General features: G+C 38.7%; 1 protein-coding gene across 1 annotated transcript; it reads right to left on the bottom strand.

The window, feature by feature from the left end:
• Positions 1-10,546: 10,546 nt before the first annotated feature.
• On the bottom strand, positions 10,547-15,648 carry ccr10 (chemokine (C-C motif) receptor 10). The gene is made up of 2 exons (XM_026177708.1): positions 15,611-15,648; positions 10,547-11,896 (listed from the first exon to the last, which is right to left on the bottom strand). The coding sequence occupies exons 1-2, from the start codon at positions 15,633-15,635 to the stop codon at positions 10,770-10,772; spliced, it is 1,152 nt and encodes a 383-aa protein (XP_026033493.1). The 5' UTR covers positions 15,636-15,648; the 3' UTR covers positions 10,547-10,769.
• Positions 15,649-17,592: the final 1,944 nt, after the last annotated feature.

The raw sequence follows: 17,592 nt of genomic DNA, 5'->3' as shown, positions 1-17,592 counted from the left end.
TTAATGGTATATTTATGGTGTCTTTCCGTTTGGGTTACTTCATAGTGGAAAGCTGTTGTTTGCAAGAGAACATTCATATGTTAGTGTGTGCAGAAATACCAATTTTTTTGTATTACTCTGATTAAAATGAGATCAAATATGTATGTTCTAAGTCAGATCAAATCTGTTGTTTGTTTATCATCTAAAAAATAAACACAGTTTCAAGTACAAACAAGAAGTTAAGTCTAAGTAGGAAGTGAGAAAAGGGCCCACAGACCGAGCATGACCTCGAGCTTTTAATCTGTCCATTTTGTGTGTGCAGGACGCTCGGGGAATTTTGGAGGGTTGTGTTTGATAACAGCTCAGCACAAAAGAGGCTGAATAAACGAAATCAGTCAGTAGAATTCCGATTAGGTCAGCAACTTTGGTTTGGTTTTGTCCTCTGAGCTCAATAAAACTTTGAAAACTCAATCAACTTTTTGCTACTTACATCAAAACAAACAAGCTCTTATTTTTGTTATTATACTTTGAAATAATAAAAAGTATGACACAGGAACTAAAGGCCACCACGGTGCGAAAAAACGTTGGCTTCTCAGACATTTTTGAATTGTATATTTCAGCCATTTTCATACTTACAGAACATGCTAACATGGAAATCACTAACCTGGCCTTCCAGGCTGTAAAGCTGAATTTAAGGATAATTTTTGTTTTAATTCTACTACCATTGAAAGACAGTTAGAAGAAACCCTTGAAACTCTTCATATTTCAGGCCTCCTTTAAGACAATTAATGACTGGGTGTGTATCAGAAGCCAGTGAGGCTGGAAAAACCTGGAAACTATTTTAATGGGCATCACACCACATATTTATTGACATATACTGTGTCAAAATTCATCATTAAGAGTAAAGAGGAGGACGTCAGATATCACATTTATAAGGGAAGAGAGTTAAAGTTAGACAGGTTGGACAGATGGATGGTCTCGTTTGGTTCAGAATTCCAAAGTTTTCAAATATGAGCAAATTAATTTGACAATGCAGACAAACACCTGGATTTTCTTGTGTCAAACTGTCTTGTTGTGGCTTTTTATTCATGATTAGTGAGTTAGCCGTCCAATTAAAGTAGCAAACATCTCTATTAATTAATATGGGAATAATACTACATAAATAAGAAACAGCATGTGCCAATTTGTCCAAAAACACATTTGCAAACACTCGTAGGCTCCTCTCACTAAGGGAACAGAGCGGCCTCACGGGCTGCAGCTCAGACGTGTTTACAGAAAGATGCCTCAGCGGATGGGTGCTAAAACCACCAAAGCTTTCTCCGAAAAACATGCAAGTACCGGAGATTATAAAGAGCAACACATACTGGCACAAACAGACCTGAGACGTATGAATGCACTGAAAAGGCAAAGCCATCTGACTGCAGCACAATGTGGAGTCTAATAAAGAGCTGGAAATGAGAAATAGGCTAACCCTTGTCTGCAGTTTCTGTGACTAAAATGGAGCCTCAGCAAGCTTTGATGATAGCCACGGTAGCGTGTGTGTGTTTGCATGTGCGTGTAAATGCATTACTCGTGTTGTGGGCACATAAACTAGTTTTTTTTTTCAGTCCACTTCTGTGCACCTGTCACTCTACTGGGAACAGAAACAAGGTCCCCAGAAGGTATATCATTCATTTATAGTATGGAAACTGGGACGGAGGTTAAAATGTAGCAAGCGGTGCTTCAAATCTCCACAACCATGAATGTGAGTCGTTACAGCACTCTGAAACCCAACTCTGTGTGTGTGTTTGTGAACTGGAAATGTATGATATTAATCTTTAATTACACATACTGAGAATCTCAAAGATCAATCCTTCAGCGAGATAACAGATGCAAAAATAGCCTGAAGGATTAATTTAACTGTAACATTACAAATGTACTTGATATGTCTTAAAAATATCAGAAAAATACTGATATATGACCAAAAACCAGATGCTCTTTTCTTCTTCTGCACAATGAGGGAATAAAACAGGAAATCACAATTTTTGTTTTAGGACCACTGAAGGTCTTACACACAAAAAAGGAGGGGATGGGGGGGGAGTAAAATTATGAAACAAGAATGAGAAAAATCTGACAAATTACAGGAAACAGACAAACTAATTAAGGAGGAAACACAGTGTTTATTTATGTTAGGCTGAAAATTCATCAAAAATAACACAACAAGCTGAAAGCTTATTTTCATTACACAGACTAACTTGGACTGGATTGATTTTAAACAATCAATACTGGCCTAGAATTAGTTCATCTGTATTTTTCCTGATAGATGATATGATAAATGATATATGTAACCTTTGGCTCCCTGTCCCTGCATTAGGGACAAAGACACAAGATACACTATATCAGTTATTACTACTAAATTACTGAGAGGCTCTGTGGGAGATCTGATGCTATGATGAAAAGTTTTCCTATAACTATGCCCATAAGCTCCGCACTGCATATGAAGCAGATGCCCACAGACAGTTGACACTGCTTGCGGACATTTGAAAATGTTGTAAACAAACCTTCAGCAATGAATCTTTCCTAAACAAAAAAGAGTCATCAATGTCCAAGTTTTGTTTGGTGAAAGGCCAAAACCTCTCTGGTGGATACAAAACCCTATAGACACTTTTCAATTTTACATGTTAAATAAAGGTGCAGATGGCAGGCACGGGTGCTCACATGCACAACACAAGTGGTGAACCAAGTAAAAGACAACGGGGACCACAGGACATCAGAGTGTTTGAGCAGAAATAAAAACAGTGGTGAAAACATTTCAGGCTCATGCACATGCTCCTCATACAGATGTGGCACTACACAAAAATGTAAACACTGCTTTATTCCAAATAGATTTTTTTGAAGTATTTAGTCTCCAAGTAAAAGTCCTAATCCTACTATAACAACATCATCCATGTTTTTGTGTGAGATTACAGAAACACATTGATAACCTGATTCATAAGCATGTATCTGATCGGCACGCACATCTGGAAAATGTGCGTGCCTTATGTACAAATTTGCACTGAAATAAAAAATGCATTTTAGAAAATGAAATTCACCTCTCAGCTCGCTCGCCCATAGTTCAGGCTTTTGTTTAATTGCGTGGAAACGATCAGCATGAACGCATTCTGCGGTTGCTTGAAAGAAAAAAAAAAACTAACTGAAAAGCAGAAGATATTTTATGACCTTCTGTTTCTTCTTTCTCATGTGTTGCAAATGAGTGTGTGGTTAGACATTTCAAAACTGAAGTGACTCCAGCCACCTGCTGAAGGGTGATAAACAACTCCGGTGACCACGCTGCTTTTTTCTTGTACTGTGGCCACTGGGACTAATGATGACATGGGATTCTTGTCAAACCACAGAAAACCGAGGACCGAAGGCAATTTTTCAACTTTCCGTTTTGGCCACTGCTAAATGTGTTGTTTGATCAGATACGAATTATCTAAGCCATGAAACTGACTTCAGGAAAGTTTCACACTGGTAGCTGATACAAATCGACTTCTGTCACACAGAGCACTTTAGACTGACTTTAGCGGGATTATGGTGCAACAACTTATGAGAGGATTAATATGCTCCTGTTTTATTGAAATGTCACCTACGTGTTGTGTGTAGATGGAAATTCTTGTAATAGAAAATCTAAGAGGGCCTAATGTAAGCATGATAACATCCTGTAGTTTTCTGAAATCTGCTTGTTTTGCATGTCGATAAAATACAATCTAAGCTTATTCAACTTATATTACTCAGTCATTTCTGAATCTCAATGATTACCTCTAATGTGAAGACGTCTTCAGGTCTAACAGCTGATGGGGGGTTTACGTATTTATTGCATGGGATCTTAAACCTGCGTCACACAGCTTCAAACAGTATAATGCAAGTCTTGGGTTTTGCTTCCAAGCAGCTGGTAATTTTGTAATTTTTCAAAATGTGGTCTTGAGAAACATTGAATACTTTTTCACTCATCTTCAGTCCAGCCGTTTGCAGAGAAACGATTTTTGTTTGTTTGTTAAAACTGACCTATTAATCATGCAAACTTGAAAAAGAATGTCAAAAAGTGTTTTAATTCAATTTGAGCAATTGCTTTGACGACAGTGGGAAGGAAAAACTCCTTTTTAACAGGAAGAAACCTCTAGAAGAAGCCTCATCTGCTGTGACCGGTTCTTGTCACACGACAGGACAAAGACATGCTGTGTCTTTAATAATAATTAAGAATTACATGCAGAGAGGTGTATAAACACATAGTGAGTGAAGAAGGTGACTGAAAAAGAAACACTTGAAAGTAGAGATAGTGTCTGTCTCCTGAATCCAAACTGGAAGATGGTTCCACAGAAGAGGGGCCTGAAAACTGAAGACTCTGCCTCCCATTCTACTTTTAAATACTCTAGGAACAAGTAAGCCTACAGTCTGAAAGTGAAGGTGTTCAGTGTATGAGGTCTTGAGCCTGATATTTCAAGACCTTGTTTGTGATGAGCAGGATTTTGAATTCGAGCAAGTATCTGCTTAGATACTAAATTTCAAGGTCAAGTACAATAATCTCAGTTTTATCCTCCTCAACAATTAAACTTACTTCTGCATTCTTTCATCTTGTCATCCAAAGCTGTGTGAAATTTCAGACCTGTGTGGCTGCTCTTGCGTCAGACTGTGACTTTCCTGTTTGGGATGTTCCTGTTTTTGTTATCACCAGAGCTGAGCAGCTTCACAAGTTGCAGCTTTAACATGTTTGGGGAGCAGCGAAAACCACCAAACCTCTCTCTGAAAAACATGCTGGTACCGCAGGTTATAAAAGAAAAACGTGTGTAGGCACATATAGATGAGAGGAATGCATGAAAAAGGTAAACCTGTCTAACTGCAGCGTGATGTGGAGAGAGAATGAGAGACAGTTGCAAATATGCCTGCAGTTTCTGTGACTAAAACAGAGCCTCAGCGAGCTTTGATGATAGCCACTGTAACATGTGTGTGTGTACTTATATTACTTGTGCTGTGGGTACAGAATCTGGTTTATTCAGATCAACGCTGTAAACTTGCCTCTCTTTGGTAGATAAAAAAAATCCCCATCGAAGGCTGACTTTGAGGTTAACGTTACTCAACCAGTGGCTGTGCTTAAGTCTGTGAAGGCCTTGATAGAAATCAAGATAAAGCTGTTTGGAATTACAGAAACTTGACCCTGTGTGTGTGCCTGGTAAGGATCAACTCAACAAAGAGACCCCCCCCCCCCCCCCCCCCAAAAGAAAAACAAAACAAAACAAAAAACCCCAAAACAAAACACAATGACACGGTAATGTCAGTTACCAGAACAGGATAGTTTCGGCATATGAACGTTCCTCTGCAGGCGCGAACTTCATAATGTTTTTTTCCTCTTTTGGTCAGTGGAGGTGTTACTTCTTGTTACAATTATAACCCTGTTTTTTACAGATAGTTACCCTCAAAGTTACATGTTGTTGACATCAGCCCATTTACTATAAGAGAGAAAGCAACAGCTAGGAGGAAACCACCTGCAAGAAATAATTTTTATCATTGTATATTTAGCAATACTCTCCTTTCCTTCAACTATGAAAAGTTCGTGTTTGCATGACTGAAGAGCTCTTTTGGTCTAAAACATACTGTTGCGAACGTGGTTTAGAATATTTTGCTTTATCTATCACATTAGTCGTCACTTCAGTCAGTAGCAGGGGTGTGTCTGAGTGTGCTTGTGATTAACCTCTCATTATCCAGTGAGCTAGCAGAAAACTAAGTGACTAAAAAGTCTTGTGAAAAATGTTAAGACCAAGGTTTGCAAAATAGATTTTTCAATCAGTAGGACTCAGCATGAGTGACAGCAACAATGTGGTTAGAGAAGTCCGAAAAGCCTTTCTTCCCAGAGGCTTCGATAAGAAGAGGTTTGAGAGGCGAGGCTGGGATAATTTGGACATGTGCAGGGAAGAGATAGTGGGTATGCTGGGAAATAAATGGAATATGGAGCAGCCAGGCAAGAGGAAAAGTGGAAGGAAAAGTGAACCACTGCCAGATATTTTGCTCCAGTCTAATCACCACTTACAACAGGCATAGATCGCAAATTCAAAACGTTATTTATTCCAATAGATTGATGACGGTTACTTCAAACCCCAGAGGCTGTCTGCTCCCAGTCCACCTAAAACAAAAAGAAAATGCTAGAAAAAATCCTTGAAGCACAGGTACAAGAGGAGCAATAGCAACAATTTTACGTTCCAGCTTATTAATTCACTGTAGACTCAGACAAGGTTTTGATTTATTTGACTGACTCTTCGTCTTAAAATGGAAAAATAGGACCCAGTTCTATTTGTTGTCGTCTATCGTCACAGCTGGCCCTTACGCAGAGTTTCCAGTCTGATTTCTGTCTGATCTTTATCTGTGCTCAGTTCAGAGAAAAAATGACAGTAGCTGATTTTAACATTCATGTAGAGACTGAAAAAAACAAACTCAACACCAGGTTTTTATTTATGATTTAGACTCAGCTGGCGTGTCAATGAGCCCACTCGCAGCTTTAGTCACACTGTGGATTTTGTCCTGACATGTGACATGGAAAATAACATTGAAAACCATTTCTCAATAACATTTCATTTTAGCTCAAAGAACTGTAGTACGCTATATGTATTTCTGAAAGTGCTGTAAAAAAACCTTCCCTCTTTATCATTTTCAGTGCCAACACATGCAGGTACCTAAATCCTACTCCCACTACGAGATTACTGCAGAGCAGTACGTACAACTTTAGATATTGTGGCTCCTCTACAAAAAAATAAAAAATAAATCAGAAGTGCCTGACTCCGGGGTATAACTCACAAATGCACGTCTTAAAGCTGGAGTAGAAATGATATTGCACTAGTATAAGAGATGTTTTTTGGCCCAGAAAAATAGTTTGTTGCTCTACAAAAAAGCCTCCGTATTTGTCAGTGGTGAAAGAAAACAGACCTCAGTCTATTTGAAGAGTTTCAGTCAGGTTTCACAATCCATCATAGCACAGAGACGGCACTACTGAAGGTTACAACTAATCTTATAGCGTCTCATGTCTGATTGTTCTGCTAGACCTCGTTGCAGCTTCCGACACTGCCGATCACAACAATGTCATACAGAGCTTGACTGTTGCAAGCTGCTATTAAAGGAAATGTGCTGCAGTGGTTTGAATCATCTGTGCAAGCACCAACTCTGTTTACATTATTAGAAAATACTCCATAGATATTCATTGCTTTGCAGATGATGAGTTATTTCTGTCCATGAAGTCACATGACACAGGCATGTCTCAGAGACAAAGACCTGAATGACTAAATAATGACAAAACTGAGAATATTATATTTGGTCCTAAAAGTCATATAAACGTTCCAGCCAACCAGATAGCCATCCTGGATAGTATTACGTTGGCCTCCAGTAACACTGTGAAGAATCTTGGTGTCATTTTTGATGAAGACATGTCCTCCAATGCAGATATTAAACAAATATGTAGCACTGCTTTACTTCATCCGTGCACTGTCTCTAAAATTGGAAGCATTCTATTGCAGGGTGATACTCAAAAACTAGTTCATGCATTCATTACTTCTAACTTAACTATGGCAATTCATTATTATTTTTCACTCCCCATGTGTATGTATACCACTTTGGCTTGTTTGTGTTCTCTGTCTCTTCATCAGTCGCTGCCTATGCTCTCTTTTTCATGTCTCTTCCCTTTCTCTAGCTCCCAACCAGTCATGGCAGACGAGCCGTACTAATGATGAGTCTGTAGAGCCGGATAATGAGAGGGGGGTTGGTGTTCATTTCTGTGAATGGTTCAACTGACACTCAACCAATCTCTGAGTAATTTTATGACTGGAAACTTAACACTCCTCTAAGCTCTGAGGATTTATTGTGTCACCAAAGAGTGAAACAAGACTAAAGGTCAGCCAAATCCAGTCAGCTCTGAATTCTGCAGGAAGAGAAAAGCTGATAGAACCAGTGAGATCTTTTGCATTCCTACTCACAAATGAGCTTTCTTAAGTTTTTTAAAATTTCTCCAAAAACATGCATCTCTATATTTCTTATTGGCAAAATGTATTATCTCTTACTGTCCTAATTCTATTGAATTTATTCAATAAGACCTGCAAATATAAATATTCTGGTTTGAAGGCCAAAGTAAAAGGAAGGTCTGTGTAATTAAACCTAATCTAAAAGGTAAATATTCTCAAAAAAGTTATTTTAAAATAGCTGACACTCATAAAACCCATAGAAATCTGTTGTGTCAACCCCTTAAATCAAAAGCAACATGAAATTTTAATGAAAGAAAATATACAGTTAATGCCCTAAATGTAACATTTTAGACAACAGCTTCATTCATTTTGGACTATCTTGTGAGAACTCCCAGTGAAACCAGAAGTGTAGAGAGTGTGAGTTAAATTAGAAACTCTGTTTATGCTGGGTAATGTAGTTCTGCTAAAAGTTAACCAAACTGTCTTCAACTAGTTCCTCTGCCTCGGAGTCTGTTAATGCAGATTATTTAATCATGCTAGTTACATGCTTTTGTTGGGTAAATCAAACACACTAAAATAATTCAAGAGACAAAATGTGTTCAAAGGTTTCACTGGCTGTTTCAACCCCTTTCTGAAAGGTTTTGGTTTTTTTATAGATCTGCTATAGCTCTTAAAATATACCGTAAGGCGTTGATTCAAACAAAAAGCAAGTCTTAAGGCAAATATCTACAAAATTAAAATGAAACTTTATTGTAATTTATACAAAACAAACAAACAAAATAAAGCAAGAATAATTGGGCTACAGAGTCACAGTAAGAATGAAGTAAGAACATCGGATATTTACATACAAACATTTGACAGTCTTGTCAGTCACCCCGTTGTATACTGCGGTGAATAACAGCACATATAACTAAGCTGTGGTCTATCTTCAAATAAGCTGCGTTTTTGTACAGTAACCTTTTTTCAAACATTGTCTTCATGCTATGAATGCTTTGGCGATGCTGGCCCTCCTAATGCTTACGGCTGGATCCTGATCTTCACTGATGACACATCAGGTTTGTAAGATCGTAGCTTTGAAGTCTCTTCAGGCTTTCACTGCCACTTTGTGTTGTCAGTTGTGTGTTCATACATAATGTGTGTCGTCATCAGGATAGGGATTTGAAAAAAAAAAAAAAAAGGATAGGGATTTGGGTTGGTTGGTGGAGCTGTAGCTTAAAGTTTACTGGTAATTATGTGACAATACATTCAGATCATGTTACGGGTCAACACAAACGTAATGCAGAGTAGTGTAATGAATGAAATAATCAATTTTCCAATGAGTAATAAATAACGTTCGGCGTTACTCAACAAAATGGAAAAAAAAGTCATGTGGAATATGTTACTTTTTTTAAGGAACAGCGCCATCACTGGTCATATCTGGGATAGGTGGTTGGATGTGACAAGGTGTTACATGAAAGATCTCCTTTTTACCTATTTTTTGGTGCAGGGTTAATCTTCTAGAATTACATGAAGTTTGTTAGGTTTGAAATGACACTGAAAAAGCAAAAAATAAAATAAAAATAATTTATATATATATATATATATATATATATATTAGGGGTGCAACGATACACAAAATTCACGGTTCAGTTCGATACTTTGGTGTCACGGTTCGATATTTTTTCGATAGAAAAAAATGTTCATGCCTTTTTAATTTGTCATTTATTAAAATTATAAATATATATTTAACTCAAAAGTAGTTTTTGAATTTAATGATGCTGAAACAGCAAAATAATAATAATTTAAAAATCTATCTGATGGTGGAATCACTCATCTTTGGAAAAGAGAGTTTATTACAGAGAAATGTCTCTTTACAAAATAAAAGCTATACTATACGCTTCTTCTGGGCTATATTCTCAGCAGCATATTAAACATATCAGGTCCCCATAAGGAGAATCCTGTGCTAACGGCTGTCTAAAGGACTCGGGTAAAGTTTGTAGCATGCGTGCTTGTTGTTTTTGTCTGCTTCCACTTGTCTTTGCACTAGGATGATGTCGGCGTAAATGTGCAGTCATATTTGTTGTGTTCCCACTAGTGCTGTCAGCGTTAATCTCGTTAAAATGACATTAACGCCATAACGCAGCAAATCTCCGTTAACGAGTTACGGCGGATCGCCCCGTGCGTGGGGCTGGACGGCGTCAACAAGCTAACTGCGCTAACGCACTAGTTCCCACCAATTGAGATACATACTGTTTTACTTTTGTCCATGACGCGCTTACCATCAGGGTCATGCTTCACATGAAAACCAAGATAGTTCCAAACGCCAGATCTGAATGAGGGTGGGGGAGGCTCAATTTCGGGTAGCGTTGAGGCAGTTGCCATGTTACAACGAGCTTAGCTTCTGTCTTGCTAGCTTGCGCTGCGCTCAGTGGATCTGCACTCGACAGTGTAGCCTAGGCGGGCGGAGTAGTCGAACGCAGATTCACTGAGCACTCAACACAGACAGCATCGTCAGAAGAAAAGTTGATAAAATAAATAAAAAAAATTGTTCGATACACATGCGTACCGAACCGAAAGCACTGTATCGAACGGTTCAATATCGATACGAGTATTGTTGCACCCCTAATATATATCTATATAGAGCTAAAGGGGTCAGGTAGGACAAACGTATTGATTTTTCATGGGGTGACCCATTCAGCTTGACTTACCAACAAGTTACCAACAACTGAATATAAGATGTTCCATTTCTAATAATGTTTATTTAAATTTTTGGTTCTTCATAACAGCTGTACGAAATATAAAAAATACAATATAATACAATATATGCAAAGCAGTTCATCGTCCACTCAGAGTTTATTTGGTTTCCGAAAACTTGAAGGCAACGGGACCATCGGGAGATGTTGGAGAGCATGCCGAAAGCACGGTGAGAGCAGGTGAGGAGGCGGAGATTGATGTGGAGTTCACCGTCTGTGGCACGACCAGATTGCGATATGGGCAGCCTGAATCGTAGATAAGCCTCAACACGTCCTGACGGAAACGCACACCTACCAGGGCGTAGAGGATAGGGTTGAGGCAACAGCGGGTGTACGCCAGCGTGCAGGTGATGTACTCCAACATCAGACCACAGAACGGGCCAAACATTTTGCGACACAGCACCGCAGTGTATGGCAGCTGGAATACCAGAAAAACCAGCACCAGGGCAACCATCAGCTTCAGTGTACGCTGCCGTTGCCATTGCTTCCCTCGCCGATGTGCGTGCCCTTCCCACAGCACTCGAGCAATCGAAGTGTAGCTTGCCACCATAATGGCGAGGGACAGGCAGAAGATGGTGATGATCACGCCACTGGGAACCAGTCTTATTTGACCACTTACTTGCATGACACAGTACGCTTCAGTTTTGTTGCTTGAATTCCCAGAGAAGCTGTTTGAAACCCCCGAGAAGCAGATTTCAGGGATGCTTAGAGCCACTGCAACAAGCCATACCCCCACGGCAGTGAGCTTCCCAGCTTTTAGGATTTGGCTGCGCAGCCTGAGCATTTCCTGCGCTCGTGCTACTACCATGTAGCGGTCGACACTGATGCATGCCAGTAGCAGCAGCCCGCTGTATGTGTTGATGGCGTAGGTTGCACGCATGATCTTGCAGAGATGATAGGAGAAAATCCAACCCTGGTGAGTGTCAATGGCCTGCAATGGGAGTGTGAGGAGCAGGAGGAGGTCAGCCAGCGCCAGGTGGAACAGGAAGACATCGGTCATGGAACGAAGTCGAAAGCGGCGGTAGAGAGCAAAGGTGGCGATCACCAGGGAGTTTCCTGCAACGCCAAGCAGGAAGATGGCGGTGAAAGCGCAAGCTTGGAAGGTTTTGATGACGTCCTCCTGGTGGTCATCAGCTTCACACCAGTCTTCATTGTCAGGATAATCTTCGGAATATGAGTCATTAATTATATTCAAGAAGTCATATTCTGTAGTAAAGTCAGGCATTGCTGTTGGAGAAAATAAAACTTGTAAGTCAAAGAATTATTAAAATAAATAAATAAATACTATTGGTGATCCTCAGCATTTCCCCTACACTGTGGGCACTTTAACTTTCACACGTAATTTGGGGCTAACTGTATCATTTAAGCCTAAAGTATCCCAGTATCACATGCGGTCCCTAGGGAAAAAATAATTGCCCACATCTGCTCTTGGAGCAACAAGAGGCTGACATTTTTTGCCTTTCAGTAAATCAACTTGAAAACTAGCAAACAGATTGGAATAAACTGGGCTCAGACACACTCTGTGGCCACCACCAGGTCAGGATTATATTTGGTTTGTGATTGTAAGACTGACACTTATTATGACAGATTAATAAGGACATGTTTGGGTCATAAATTCAAAGTCGGTACTTGAGGGACATGGTCAGCAGACATGTATACTATTGATTGGGTCTTTCCAAAAGGCCCTTCAGTACATTAGCTTATTTCCTGATATTACAGGAAATTTACGGTCATATGTTGATTCCTGTAGTCGCTGCTGTTCTTATAGCCTGTATGCATTCAATTTCTAAATGTTTGTTCATCAAGTGAGTTATTCTGCTTACTCTTGTCAGTAATTATGTACACAAACTACAACCAGAAAGCTGGTTACTAAACAGCTGCTCTGACTTGTGGTTTTTGTCTCCTCCCTCTATTATTTGTAGCTGCACCACTGCAACATTTATTAACATTTATCTAAGCAGGAAGTGAAACTCATGCAAAGAAGATTTCTAATCTTTTTTGCATGAGGGTGCTGGGCTAAGACAGAGTTTCAGGAGAAAACCTGCCCAAGCATGTCCTCTTATGGATCCAGGACCCTCTTGTGAAGCAGCTAACGACAATGTGCTGCTTGAAAAACTCCCCCCATTATGAGTTGTGTTTCCTTTCATATAGTAGAGGGCACATCTCAACTATTCACTGATAACACCCCAACAGCTGCAGGGCCATGTCATTTCAGGCCATGATATTAAGCTTTAATAAAGAGTAAGCAAGCATGGAGTTGAGTGCAACGGCAACATATAACTAAAGATTGGACCTGAAATTTTCCTGAACAGACTTTGCCTTCTGCATTTTATTTACAACATAAAGTTAAAGCAGTCAGTTGTGGGCAAATAGACTGCATATGAAAAACTTCCTGCTGTTTTGACATGTCTGTAATGAATGTCTTGAGTCATTCTGTACTTCTCCAAAATGCCACAGAAAGACCAGCTTGCGTGAGTACTTATTATTGTTCAAAAACTGCAGTGCTCCTTTTACATGAAGCCGGGGCTGATTTTGAGCAATGTTTTGCCCTGCACGTCACGATATCAGGAAATACCAACCCCTTTACAATCAGGTTGAAAGTGAGAGATCTGCAGCAAAGCTCTTCAGTCTGACTAGGCGGCTGTGATATTTTAGTCATTTCGTAGCATGTTGCGTGACACTGGCATCAGGTCGTTGGTACAGGGGAAATCGTGGGTAGCTTAAGGTTTACAGATCAGTCAGTGTCGCGTGCTAACAGCCTTTATAGACAGTTTCCACAATCACCTTTTTATCATTTCATCTTCAGCGATGTGCCTGTTTGAACAGGCTGCTCACAATGTTAAGTTTATTACAGCAATCCTGTTTCTTCTCTTAACTTGTCGGTTTGATGGTGGGGATACACATTAAGGTAAGAGGAAAAGGAAAACGTGTAGACGGGCTAGTGTCAGAGGGTTTGGTGCCAGTGTGATTTTCTGCTCTTAAAGTGTGAGTTAGGTGAGGGTTGCAGTTAAATGTGGAATCAGTCAGGATGGGAGTAAAGTTTTCAATACTCGAAATAATGTAAGTCATGTGCAATACTTAACAGAAAATCTCCCTTATTAGAAACGTCTGGGCGAATGGAGATGTCTGACATACAGAACACTATAATTTGTTAGCAATATTAGCTCTCTCTAGTTCATACAGGGTCAGGGTTGAAAGAAAAAGCCTGCATTAATAACCTTGTCATGTGTAATTTAATAAAATAAGAAAAACTTTCCCCTTTCTGCACACTAATTTGTTCTAGTAGATGTGTTTTTTCCGCATTTAACTACTTAAAAACATAATCTAGTAATACACGTAAATTAAAGCGTTTAACAGCACTGACCGCTAAAAGTAAGGTTTGCAAGCTGCTTACTTTAAATATCGCTCTCTAACGATGGACAAAGGAGCGGACTTGGATATATTCCTGGTCCATGCTAATTCATATTCTACGTATGTGTTTATATAAGACAGCATTTTATAAATATTATAAAATATACAAAACATTACTGTGCATTTCAATGCCTGGGTTAACACTCATAACAGCACTTTGCGTGCCACTGATTGTTCGTCTTCTCTGACTTTGACACGTCAGCCTTCAATCTGCCTTTGAGCTAATTCTTTTCTCAGTAGTGGGCTTACTCTGTAAATGCATAAAAGACAAATTATATATATCGCAACATTTATGGTTTAAAATTTTGATTCAATTTAAAAGACTAAAATCTGAAGAACTTGGACATCCAAAAGACTGTTTTGTAAACATTGGGATGTGGGTTTCTTGGCACATTAGAGGCGTTAAATTCATCCCTTTATTTCAGATTTTAGTCATGGAAGCACCAGATATAACACAGCAGTACTTTTTGCTGCTTTTTCAATTTGCTACTGATTTTCTTTATGTTGATGAGGCGATGAAGACTTCACGTCTAAATAAAAAGAATTATGGGCAACGTTCCTAAACTTTAATGTTAAATTAAAAAGTAAAACAAAAAATTGGGGTTTTTTTCTTTTTGGTTTTAAGGCTTATCAAATTCTTGTTTATAAATTTTTAAAAACAATGCAATGTTCAACACGGATATACTTTTATCCGCAAAGGATGTGCAGCATTTGTGCCGCTGCTACAGCTATTTGTCTACAAATGGTTTGTCATGAAATATTTAGAGAAGAATAATTATTTTTTGGGTGGATTTTAAACAAACTGAAACATTTTTCTTGCTGTTGCACTTTGCATTTTAAAAAACAAGACATTTATATTGGTCATGGATTTTTCCCTGATTCAGTTTGAACTCTAAATATGTTTTGCACTAAAATTATTATTTTTAATCTTTATTAACAACAACAGAATACTGTGCCTTACGTCACAATATCAGGAAACTTTTACCTCCTCTTACAATCAACCTGAAAGTGAGAACAACCCCACCAAACTCAAAAATGCTTTATTTGAGTAGGCAGGCGTTGTTATATTTCACACATTTTCATGTCGGCCTGCAGCTTTCAAGAGCCAGTTTCATATTTTTATCATCAGTGTAGCAAATAAGAATACTATATTTTTAACTGAAGCATACATCTTTCTAATAGCATTGTGACGGAGTAAACCCCCAGCTTATGCTTTACAATTTACAGTCACTTCTATGGTTAGGGAGAAATAATTCTGACAATTTGGTAGTCATACCTTTGGTATAGTTTTCACAAATCAAGTGATTATGAGTCATATGTGGCTGCAGATTTGTTATGAACCACAACCACACTCCCAGACATTTCAACTTGGTGGATTTTTCACAGCAAACTGATTAAAATCACTAAATTTGGTTCTTTGTAAAGTTACTGTTACATATATGCATCTGCACATCAAAACATGTGAAAGCATTGTCTTTTAGCTTACATTTTGCATTTTTTTTTTATAGTTACGTGTCTTAGAGCCCTTACCTGTACTATTAGAGGTGTTGAGCATGTCCTTGGTGCTCCTCCTGTGGCAGTTGGAGAGATCAGTGAAACTCTCATGTTTAAAAACACGCCTTTGGGGTAAACCTTAACCAATGAAACACAATCTGTGTTTTGCTGACCTCGCCGTACCCCAGCTGTTTGTTTCCTCAGGAGGATGTGAACCGACTGTGATGATTCACATAGATCTTTATGGTACCTTGGCTTTATTAAAACAGTGCAATCTAGATAAATCATTAGAATGGGTTTTGCCTATCAGTGCTTTGTTCTCTCATACAAAGTCGACTCCCTAGCATGCTGTGGCTTCTTTCTGTTCTCTTTTATTCACTTATATATGCAGCTTATTTCAATAAATGCTCATTCAGCTCTAAATTAAAATAAAATATATAAAAGCTCAATGAAGCTTCTGTTTTGAAAATCTGTGTATGATCATGTTGAATCATCCTGATAGTAGGTTAGTAGAGAAAAAAATAATGTGAATTGGCCTTTTTAGATACAGGTTATTTCCCAAAATTTGTCTTTGTTCTTGTTATAGATTGAATATTACAATGCATTTTGCTGTAGGTTCAACTGGCAGGTCAAACGTAACAAACCACATCTTGGGGCGTGACTGCATACTGGTGCCAGGACCAGTTCATAACCTCTGCCTGCTTCGTTTCGAGAGTTTATGATCATTTGAGGACCCTGGCCACATAAGTCTCTCAACTTGTGAACTCAGTCAAGCATTTTTTCTCAAACCAAACTCAGAGTCATCCCTCGTGAGACCAAAGGTTCTCTGTGTAACCACCACAGAACCGTTATTATTGACACCTTAAGACATGAGATCAACTGTCAGTCAGCTAAAAAAGTGATGAGCCACAAGACTCCGTGCATGTTGGATGATGTTATGTATGTTGTACATCGACTGCTATATATATATATATATATAGGTTATACCAAGAGCATTGGTTGTCGACGAGGTGGTAAAGGAAGATGACCAAAAACAAAACTAGGGGTTTTAGAAATTTCATCAGACATAAATACTGATTACTGTAAAAGTTTTGCCTTCTTACCAAAACCAAAACATTAACAAAGGTATAGAGTTTACTGTGAAAGGAAAAAATGTTTCATTTCTGGTTTGCGTCCCACTTTTCACTGCAGCTTGATGAGTAGTTTGCAAGCGTTTATAGACAAGTTAGCATCTTCCATACTGATGATCCCAGCAACCTGTAGGTGACTAAAGTAATTGTAAGGAGGTTCTCAGGACAGCACTGTATGCCTCTTTGTTTGACATTAGCAACCTCCCGCAACCACTCATAACTATTCAGGGAATACCCTTTCCCCCCTCAGTACTGGTGGTTGCAGGAGGGCTTTAGGCCTACGTGACCGAGGCCTAAAAACGTACGTGGCACTGCTACCTGCTCTGGAAATGCCCCTGCTTTATCCCCGAGTACAAAGTGATTAGACCTGATGAATGCTGCATAGCCAAGTTACAGCTAGCTGATCTAGCATTATCATTGCCCACCGAAATAAATAATCAGCAATTATTCCAAGCAAAAGTTATAATCAATATTCACTGGGAACTAGTCTACTTTTCTTCAAAGATCACTGTAATTTCCAAATGACTGTTCATAGTTTCGAAAAGCTCATTTGCTTTTCCTAACACAACTACCTCATTCTCATTGGATAATGACCTGCAATTAACAACCCATTAGCCAAATACGCCACATAAATTTACCTCACTTTAAAGGTTACATCTTTGCTTCTTTGTTATATACCATTTAATATAAATTATCATGGACCACATCAGCTGGTAAAATAATATGAGAAGCTGTCCAATAAGCATTTGCAATTGTTTAGAATTTTGCTACTAATAATATTAGCAAAAACGAAAGTTTTAGCCAGCTAGCTAGAATTTAGCTTATGCTACATGACTCTTCAGCATGTTCTAGTGTTAAATCTTTTGTATCTTATTTCGATACATGATA

The sequence above is a fragment of the Astatotilapia calliptera genome, chromosome 8, assembly GCF_900246225.1.
Source record: "Astatotilapia calliptera chromosome 8, fAstCal1.2, whole genome shotgun sequence".
NCBI classification, from domain to species: domain Eukaryota; kingdom Metazoa; phylum Chordata; class Actinopteri; order Cichliformes; family Cichlidae; genus Astatotilapia; species Astatotilapia calliptera.
The sequence above is the reverse complement of the archived record's forward strand: the minus strand, read 5'-3'. Positions and strand labels throughout refer to the sequence as shown.

Bases quoted from the DNA above. Each gene is read 5' to 3' on its own strand.
- ccr10 (XM_026177708.1), bottom strand. From the start codon at position 15,635: ATGCTCAACACCTCTAATAGTACAG. The intron at 11,897-15,610 runs GTAAGGGCTCTA...TTTCTCCAACAG, and splicing joins CAACACCTCTAATAGTACAG to CAATGCCTGACTTTACTACA.